Below are 10,421 nucleotides of genomic sequence, written 5' to 3'. Positions count from 1 at the left end.
AATGCTACGAAAACTTCTAACTTCTTAGTGACAGAAGAAGTCCATTGCTATAGCTAAGCGATAAAGTGCAGGTAGATCTTTTGATGAGTTGGAAAGGACGAGAATTATATTTAATTTTTCCAAATTCAAAAACAACACGGTGTTCGCTATCAATTGCTGGCAATGCGACGCAAAAATTAATTCATTTCGTGAATTTACCGGACTAACCTCAAAATGACAAAAAATTTCTTTTTACTTGTTTTTTTACCTATTTATTTTTTTTTTTTTTTATTTCCAATTCATTTCATCGAAGTTCGCATAGAAAAGTTATCGTTGAGAAAAATTATAAAAAATAATAATATAATAAGTAAAGTAATAATATATGCTTAAAAATTCCCTTTAAACTACGTTTGTGGTATCTTCTTTGTGGTAGATTTTCACGTCGTGGAATTTAACATTCGGTACCTGGAAATAGAAATCATGTTTGACGGGTCGGTTGAAGGGGAAACCGAATGGTAATGCATCAATATGACGACTGCCCGAGCCAACCCCACACGAGACTACGTGATCGTAAGTGGAATGTTGTGGTACTTTAGGAGCATGGTAAGGATATACTATAAAGAAGAATTGAACAGGCATACCGCCCTTTTTGCCCTTGGGAATCATAAGACGTTGCGGCAAGCCACAATGAGCCTCAGCTTGATTTAATGGGAATTTGTAATCAGTCTGGACGGCATCTAAAACTTTTTGATACAATTCCAAATAGGTCGTACGATCATCTACGTAGAAACTAAAGTCGTTAGAGTTGCGCTTAATATGATTAACACCGGCCACCAAGTCAACAACAAAATGATCCAACTCAAAGAAGTTTTGATAATTGTTAACTAAATGCACTACTTTGCCATTTTCATCATATTTAGGACCAACAAACACTTTGACAACAGCTTTTTGACTCTTGTCCGAGGTCACATCCACAACGACATCGAAGGGTTTGTGATTCAATCGCACCTGACGCGCCTTGACAACAAAGCTGTGGCCTTCATGCTGAGAATTACGGCCGAAGTTCACCAATTCATCAGTAGAATCACCATGAGTTTCTACATTGACTACATTGCTAATGTCAGAATCGAAGTATTCAAAGTAGGTAGTTAAGCCTTCGGGCATTTGCACAGACTCTACTTTAACGCCAGGGAAATGCAAATCTTGAGGTTTGTATTCGGGATAGTTTTCTCCCAGGCGCCAGTAATGGGAAACAATTTCCTTATAAACTGAATAGAAGATGGGATCACGGACCGAGGTTTCGTAGTGCGCCACAGACGAAGGTAATACTTCTCCATATTTGCCATAAGGACGACCCTCATTAACAATCTGGCGGAAAACTTGATCCAAACTGCCATAGAAACGGGAATTATGGCTATCAACATTACCCTGTATCAAGTTACCCAATTTCTCAACAGCATCTACGTAATCGTCCTTGGTTGTGTCAACGAATTCGGCAATACGTTGGGTTAATATCTCATACTCTTTAGCAGGTTCGTAGTTCTCCTCGTGGTAGAAGTTATGCTGGTTATCACGATTGGGGAAGCTAACACCACGGTAATAGTGTAGATTGCTGACGTGGCCCGTTTCGTATGGATTATAAAGATTAAGATGAGGTACATCACCTAAATCATTCGACAGACGTTCCAAATGATAGCGAGCCAAAAATTGCCAATGCAAATACAGGTACAGTTCACCGCGGCGATCTTTGTTAAGCTCGTGAGAAGATGGACCATGGGACCATTGAGGATAGTCAACGTTGTAGTAATAGTAGAAAGCATTCAAGCCCACATCTTCTAAGAAGTAAGCCAAAGTGTGATCATAATTAACATTACCGTAGACATTGCTATAGTTTGTCTTCACTACCACATTATAAATGTTATCCAATTTCTTAACACCGTGGAAGCCATGAGCTCCGTGCTGTTTGGCGACTTCTACTGTATCGGCATCAAAGAAGTACCAGGGCAACACCTCGTATACAGCCGGAAGCACTACACCCTGCAAGTCAGGACGTTGCAAACTGGCCGCAGTAAAGGCATACACAAACAAATGTTTGTTAACATGAACACGAGCCCAGTACACAACATGAGTAAACGCATTCCAGTCCTTAGCATTGTAAAATACTTTCGTTAAACCTTTATAGTATTCAACGTGACGTTCATAGACTGGCGAGAAGACTTCATCGTCATGCAAAGGTTTGTGTTGCCACAATTCGAAGAATTCCTTAACTTGATCGACCTGATTAAAGTCCCCTACATGTTCCCATGGTTTGTAATTGCTAAATGTTTGATCGTACTTCGTTACGAACACATCGTTTTGATAGACATGCTGCAAAATCTCTAAAACGAATTTTTGTTTCGTTAGAAAATCCTTGTCGGCTACCTTGCTCTCGATATGTTTGCACGAAGCCAAAGCACAAATGGCAATAAACGCAACTACTGTGTACGACTTCATACTTGGAAATCATACCAGATATTATAACAAAGACCAGTATTTATACTCGCAGTAAAACATTAAAGAGAAAGTTATCACTGATCACCTTAATGACCTTAAATTGAATGACTTTTTTTCATTTTTTTTTTTTTTTTTTTTTTCTTAATGTGCAAAAAGATTCCGCTTCACTTATCAGTTTTGAGACAAAACCAAAAACCATTACAACGTAGAATAAAGATTGCATTATCTAATATGAGCTGCCGTGCATTGTTAGTGTAATACTTAAAATAGTACACACAACAATGTATATATAAAAAATTAACAGAAAAGTGTGTCGGGTTTGGGTAAATATTATCAACAGAGTTCAGCGACACGTTGAGCCAAAAAAAAAATAAATAAATAAATAAAAAAAAAAAATAGTAATAAACGCAAGTGAGCGTTAAGCATACATTGCGAAATGCTTTTTTTTTTTTTTTTTTTTTTGAAAAACATTAATGCGCAACACTGTTGGCATATCGCGGAAAAACATAAACATTTATTTTAACACGATTCTCAAAAAGTTTTTTTGTGGATGTTCGTTTTTTCTATATATGTATATATGCGGATGCTTATACGCACAACTTGAAGATATTTTTTTCTTACTCCTTTTGATTCCCTAAACGACGAAGTAATAGATTGGTGTAAAAGCTGAGCAGCTTTACATAGATATTTGTAACAAAGCGTTACTCGCGTATCGTGTTATCAAAAATGAAAATAAACATATTAAGTGCAGTTGTTCTATTGTTTTGCTCTCACACCTTAACACGTAATACCTAAATTACATACATACAACGTAATAGTAATGTTATGTAACAAATTTAGATGAAACGAAGACAAACTGATACACCAACTGATACCCCAACAGACAGACGTGCCAACATTACCAAAATCCTTTTGGGTGGTATATAAATGCATTTCGATAGCAGCGGTCATACGCGGGCGTATTATACGTTTGCTTATCTTTCGTTAATTACAGAATAACATTACAAGTTAATATGTGTAGTTATTTGCATACTGAATACAATGTGTTCTCTGTTTACTTAGATAAACATCTTATTCAAATTTGTTATTATTGTACGTATATAAGTAGCAAATGTAAAGCGACTTGCCTTGAAGTCATTCGTCTTTAGCAATGGTCAAAATGGTGGTGGAGAATAATTGTTTTTTTTTTTTTTTTTTTTTTTTTTAGGTTTACAATGCATTCGGATACGGTATACAGTTTGTATATTCCCTTTCTTCTTCTTCCTCAAAAATTCAACCGAGCCTACACGAGATGATTCGAGGAGTTAAAGGAGAAAAATTTAACAATTGATAGCAAAATTAAGTTAAAGTTAATTTTTCAGTTTATTAAGAATCAAATAGAAAACATATTCTCATATCTCTCCTCTCAATCCACAATTCCAGATCGCAATTCTCTAATAAGTGATAGCTTTCTTTTTCCTGAATTATATCCTTCAAATTGTAGAAGATTTGCGAATCATCTACCACGAAACATGACAAACACGCATACACACGCATACACACACACACACACACAAAGGCACACGTATGGATATAAATACTTATATATATTTTGTCCAAGTTCGGTGAACATTGCCACTAAAAAAAATCCTTAGTTTATAAAATATCTTATAGAGTGTTACCAAGTGGAATAAAAGTTTAATTCAAAGATATGTCTTCCGAGTTTCAAGTGTTCACCTATAAGGACGAATTTCTCCTTGCCTGATATTTTACGGATCAAATACAGCGTCAACCAAGAGTTTGTTTACCATTGGTTCTCCAAATCGCTAACACTAAATCATTGCGCCATTAGCAGTCAGATCTATTTAAAACATCTAACTTTCTAGGTTAGACACCCCTTAGTTTTAGCATTTAGTGCGGCTCTCGAAACTCCTGGAAACATGAAAATGCAATATTACGTTGGTTGGACTGAACATATATTCGGACTATCGAACGATGCAGTCATGGGGCCAGGTTTTTAAAGAGATGCAAAAGGTACCTCACTGCAGCCGATACCCCTACCATATACAATGCCTGCATTCAGACAAAATTACAGTACAATTTACATGTGCGGACGGCACCCTCAAAATTGTTAAGCGAAATGATGGACGAACGCTTGCTACCACTAGGCCGAAATCTAACTTTGCCTAGACACTATCCGAAATAAAATCCGTCATTATTCGCTGGAAACGCCGGCTGTAGATACTGAATTGAGGATATTTTTCAAGAAGGCCGTCCGTTTCGTCGGATGAACACTGACACCAGGTCATTTAAGGTAAGTGAAAGCATTTAAATTTCAATTTTTAGACGCTAAATTCCTTATAGGAAATAACACCTCTTTCTTTATTATTCGAACTATGCATTTGAGGTAGCGACATAAAATAACTAATAAGAAGAAATTGATTTATATCGTCAAGAGAGATAAGGACGCCTTGGAATAGCTGCTGAAGCTTACCCCGCCATTATTTTATTAAAAGTGCATTTTTCCAACGAAGGGAAAATTCGGTTCTTCCTTCACACATATATAGAAAAAAAAAAAAAATAAAAAAATTATTCCTCATTTACGGAATTCCAAATAAATAAACCCAACCCAAATACTTGAAATTTTCACTGTTAATTAAATAAGTTATTGCTGTTTCAAAACTCTACCGTGAACAATGCTATCTGTAAACAATGCCTTCAATCGAGACAATTTAATGTAATAAACAATAAAAGCAAACAAGTGTCGTCACCGTAAAAAGAGTTATGCATCAGCATCGGTCACAACCTCGACAACAAACCTTTTTTTGACCATCGTCATCAACGCTAGAATATTTACAGGCAGGAGCAAATTTCTTGCTTTCGTCCTTTTTTTTCCTTCTTTGGTGTTTTTTATGCTTCCAAAAATGTTATACTTTGTAAGCATTAGATACATATATATATGTATATATATCTATATATATATGCATAGTTGGATCTTTTTTTTTGCTTTCTTATTTCCTAACTATTTCAAGACGAAACTATGTCATAATTAAAACTAAAGCGATATGAAATCGCAGACATTTTGTATTATAATCGCAAACTTAACTTTGACGGGCACTTGCAAGAAAAAACTTAAAGTAAATCTTGTTTATTTATTTTCAACGAAACATTTTCCCTGAAAGCCAAAAACTCAATTTCATTAACTCACTGAAAGTCTTTCTTTCTTTACGCTAACGCGTGCTGCGTGTTAAGATATGCGAACGTTAAACTTCCTGAATCAAAATACTTTTAATTTTATTGAAAGGATTTTTTATTAAAATTTAATTGTCTTCTGGACAGCGCTTAGACGTTTTTATGGTCGCTTCGCCTTCACATAATTCACGATGATGGCATTGATGGCAATACAAATTGTGTGGGCGGCATTTAAACTAAAATTGTTGTCTTACAATTTATTATCAACATTGTAAACATTACGCGGTTGAATTGTTTTTGTTTTGCTTTAATAAAATTGCATTTAATAAATGCCATAGTATGTTGAAATATCTTGCTATGTCTCTAACTCATGCTATCTCCGTTGTTTCTTTATATCGACTTGAGTTTTCAAAAATTTTGTTTTCTTTTTGGCTTTCATTTTAACTAAGTTAAAATTACGATCTATATTTGCATGGACTTGTCGCCAGATTAAATGACGCCATCCGCCACCTCCCATTGTTTTATAAAACAGGCGCAAATGCTACATTACTACATCATTGTACATAGTTGTTGTTTTATAAACATTCAAATATCAATGAAACGTCCAAACATAACAATAATAATAAAAAAAGGAAAATTTAAAAAGACAACAACTTTCCAAAGGCGTACTAGTATCATTGTATGCGTTTCCGCAATGAAGCATTTTCTTATTTTATTTTTGTGTTTATTTTTGCTAAAAAATATATATATGTGTATACAAGACAAACTGATGTTGTTGCTTTTAATATGAAATATAAAAGAAGAAGAAAAATGTCATTACCGCTTTTAAACATTTTCAGAATTCACCCGAAATGAGAAACTTTGGGGAAACTGTGTATTGCACATAGATTATGTCTGCTAACAAACCCCTTCCAAAAATATTTTCTTCGTGAAAATGAGTAAAATAGCCTTCGAATAAGTTACTAGATGCAAGTGTTGCATCTACCCTGTCCCTAAGTAGGCTTTGATCAATTTCGACTTGCTAATTTAGGGAATGTATGATGATTCACAACACATTCATCTCATGCGACCGCATTATAGATTAAAGGGAATTAGGAAATACGGTAAAGTAGACCTACAACTGTTGTGAACTGTACCACCAAATGCAATTTTAATTAGTGGAGATATAATGATCTCGTCTGCATCTTTGACTTGTTTCACGATCAGATGCAGAGCGTTAGCTAACACGCGCTGCTCTCAACCCGTTAAAGGGTTGAGAGCAGCCTGGCGTGCGGCCCTACATTACTGCTCACCAACTTTTTCTTTATCGCACATCTGCACATACCCTTACATGCCCGCAAAAATAACGGCAGAGATTACAGATGACAATCGGAGAATTTGCTTTCCCCCTGGCAATGTTGGGGCAAACAAGCTACACGAGTTGAAGCGATAGGATTTTTTGCAACAAATATATGTAGGAAAAAAAGGCAACCGAACCGAATCCACGTGGGGTCATAGGCAATGCTTAAATGCAATTTTTCAAACAAAATTTTTTTTTGGGCAATGAGAAGGGAGTAGTGGTATGAAAAATACCCTGCTCAGGGAAAAGTAAGACATCATAAACGACTTCAAAGCAACTACTAAGGTCCAATAAGGCGGGATGCGAAGGAAACCGTAGGCTAAGTGTTTCGAGAGCCTATTTCTAAACTCGATTGTTATTAATTTTTTTTTTTTTTCTAATATACCTAATCACCCTTGGGATTGTCTGCCGTTCGTGTAACACCGTCATTGTCGAAAAGGAAAAAGGAAAGACAAACAAATAAGGATATGGTGGCCGCAGCCTACTGGATATGTGCCCAATCGATAAGTGTTATGCCTTTACTGCACTTGAAATTTGAACGCGCGAGCATTAACTTGGTAATTTCGGTTCTGATGTACATGGCTGCGTAGGCGATTGATTAGTCAGTAGGCAGAGTGTGATTCAGAAGAAATCGACCAGATTGGATCAACAGGAAAGGTGGGGTCTTTCTCCATGACAGCGCTCGAGGTTAATGATCACGCTGCGAAAATTTACAAAACTTGGCGACGATATTTTTTAACGCCACCAAGTAGCCCGGACTTTAAGCTGCGTGCATATTATTTGTTTCCACACTATGGCCACAAAAGTTTTACATCAATAGAATTGTGGAACTTGTCGTAAATTTGGAAAAAGTCGTCGATAAAAATTGCCATTTTACGTAGTTAGAATATATTCTTTTTGCAAGAAAAGAAAACTTTAAGAAAAAAATCTCTCAATGCCAAACATTTTGCTTTCTAAGCCAAACGAATCGCATAAAACAAAATGTAAGTTAAAGGTTCTATTAAATGCCATAAAACACTTTTATCGCTTTCATCATTAAATAATACGGAAAATTTTCCCTTTTCCTTTATTTCCATGCGAACAGTGGATAAAAGTTTTTCGTCTTAGCGAAATGCTTCTTAAGTGCCATAATGTGTGCGTGCATCTGAAGTGGATTTTTAATGTTGAACTTTTGAAAATTAAATGTAAATTACAAGTCATTTTTTTTTTTTTTTTTTTTTTTTTTTTAGTGTAAATGAAAAGTTTTCCTTATAATTTCTAGTTTATTACAATAATGTCGGTGTGATGTGTTGACGGTGAGAAGGCCGCTAAAAAGCACCAACAACTTTAATAGTTAAGTTTATTTACACCAACGAAAAGTTGAACGCAAGATTAGAGAAACATAAGAAATCTTTTAAATAATTTTGTTTGCGATTATTATCATCGTTATTCTTTTCTTATTTTTTTTTTTTTTTCTTAGCAACTAATTAATTACAATTTAGAAGAAGAAGGTTCGAGGCGAATATTGGTTACCCATCAACTAAAACAAGTTATCTAAGTTCTCGTAACCATTTCATTCATGCCATAGCTGTTGGAACTAATTAACGTTGTCAGTTATAATTTTGTTATTCAGGGACATGTCAGGGACATGTACGCCAACTGAAAATGATTAAGTGATTAAGTTATGCTAATAGTGACTGTAACTGATTATGTGTTTAAATAAATAAATTAAAATTAAATTTTAAAAAAATATTTTCAAATTACTTTAAAATGGAAATTATTTGAATTTGTTAACTCGTTAATGTGTGGCTGAGTTTATCTAGTACAGAAGTTAATTCTTCCTGGATGGACAGTTTCGGTTTGTCAGTGAGCACTCGTCAAACTTCAATTTCTTCATGTGAAAGCATCCCACTATAAGTTAGCTCGCTAAGCTGTCTACAACATGGTTTTGTGTCTTTCAAGAGGTCGTGTTTTGCCTAAAAAAAAAAGCAAACCAAAGTAGGAAGCTTATGTTTTCCGCGGAAGCTTATTTATCTGCGCTGCGTTACGATTACAGTGAAGAAAGGGTCAGGCGACAATGAGGCTCAACATCTATGGCGTCTTCCAAAAAAAATTTTTTTTTTTTATTTAATATAGAGATGTTTTCTGCACATGAAACATATTGCCGCAGTTTAATGGGCCTGTATCCAAGCCATGAATGTAATGACTTCATCGCCAAGGTACCTACTGCTGCTACAACCAAATATATGAGTCAACTACCTATAATACATACGCGCCACTCCATCTGGAGCCGTAAGGAGGGAAAGCCATCAACGAAAGCTATGTTATTTGCACCACAAATGGGATGGAAAATGTCAAAAATCATGATATCGTGAATTTTTAGGATAATAAGGTTCAAACTAACTAGCCCAGGAAAAGTCATCGTAGTAAATTGCACTTATCACGTTATTGATCAATAATGGTTTCAATTGACGATTGATTATTAATCTAAACAGGATTTCGATATATGCGACGATACCTAAATAGTTGTTGCTTACATATATAGCCTCGAAAGGATAGTTATCCTCCCTCTGTGGAATGGATTCTCTCAGAACGGTGGTGCTATTGTTTGTTAAGACTTAAATGAAGCTTTTTTTTAACATTCTCTTGGAATAAACTATGTTTGGTCTATGGCAAATATATAAACATTTTGAAAATCTAGCGGACATGAGAATCTAAGGAAGGGTGAACAAGTGAAATCCGAAACTCGTTGAGATGAATAACACACTCGTACTATTTCCGCATATTGCAAATTAAATGCCATATGTAGTATGCCATTTAATCTCCGTATTAGATTATAGGAAAATGCTTATGAAAGAAAAGTTGGAGAGAAATTCGAAAGCCCTCAAACTTAAAATCTTACTTATATTATTATTATTATTATTAAGCGTAGAGTTCGGTAACTTTTAACAATAAACTCTCTTCAGTGAATTTTCCACTAAGCACTAAGGAAAAGAAAACAATAGCTTTTAATGATGATAGCAACCAACAAGGGACCGTTAAACTAACTACAACGGCCAAGCCGCTAACAAATAATAACAACCATAATATTATGTTACTTCTTTGAAACAATCAACCTTCTGCATAGAAATACGAAAGATATTTAGTAATAAGTTCACTTAAGAATACTTAACAAGGCAATAATTTCTCTTCTTTTATTTTGCTAATTAAGCATAACAAAAAAACAAAAAAAAAAATAAATAAATAAAAAGAAAAAAATAAAGCAGAAAGAAAAATAACAGCAACAACAACAACAACTAATCGGCTAACCGAGAATGTCGGAAAAAGAATATTTGTAAATAATTATTAAAAGAGTAAGTTCATTAGCCCGTTTTTTTTTTAGTTGCTTTTTATTTTCTTTTTTGTTAAAAACAAAAAAAGGAAAAGAAAAAGAAAACTATAAACAAAATAAAATTAACAA

At 34.7% G+C, this 10,421-nt stretch overlaps 1 protein-coding gene across 1 annotated transcript; it reads right to left on the bottom strand.

Annotated features, from left to right (window-relative positions):
• Window positions 1–246: 246 nt before the first annotated feature.
• Window positions 247–2,484, bottom strand: LOC119638060 (larval serum protein 2). The gene has a single exon (XM_038034655.1). The coding sequence runs from the start codon at window positions 2,470–2,472 to the stop codon at window positions 379–381; it is 2,094 nt and encodes a 697-aa protein (XP_037890583.1). The 5' UTR covers window positions 2,473–2,484; the 3' UTR covers window positions 247–378.
• Between the last annotated feature and the right edge of the window lie 7,937 nt (window positions 2,485–10,421).

This window comes from Glossina fuscipes, unplaced genomic scaffold, assembly GCF_014805625.2.
Source record: "Glossina fuscipes isolate IAEA_lab_2018 unplaced genomic scaffold, Yale_Gfus_2 62, whole genome shotgun sequence".
NCBI lineage: Eukaryota > Metazoa > Arthropoda > Insecta > Diptera > Glossinidae > Glossina > Glossina fuscipes.
The sequence above is the reverse complement of the archived record's forward strand: the minus strand, read 5'-3'. Positions and strand labels throughout refer to the sequence as shown.

Coding starts and splice junctions, on each gene's coding strand:
- LOC119638060 (XM_038034655.1), bottom strand. CDS start 2,472: ATGAAGTCGTACACAGTAGTTGCGTTTATTGCCATTTGTGCTTTGGCT.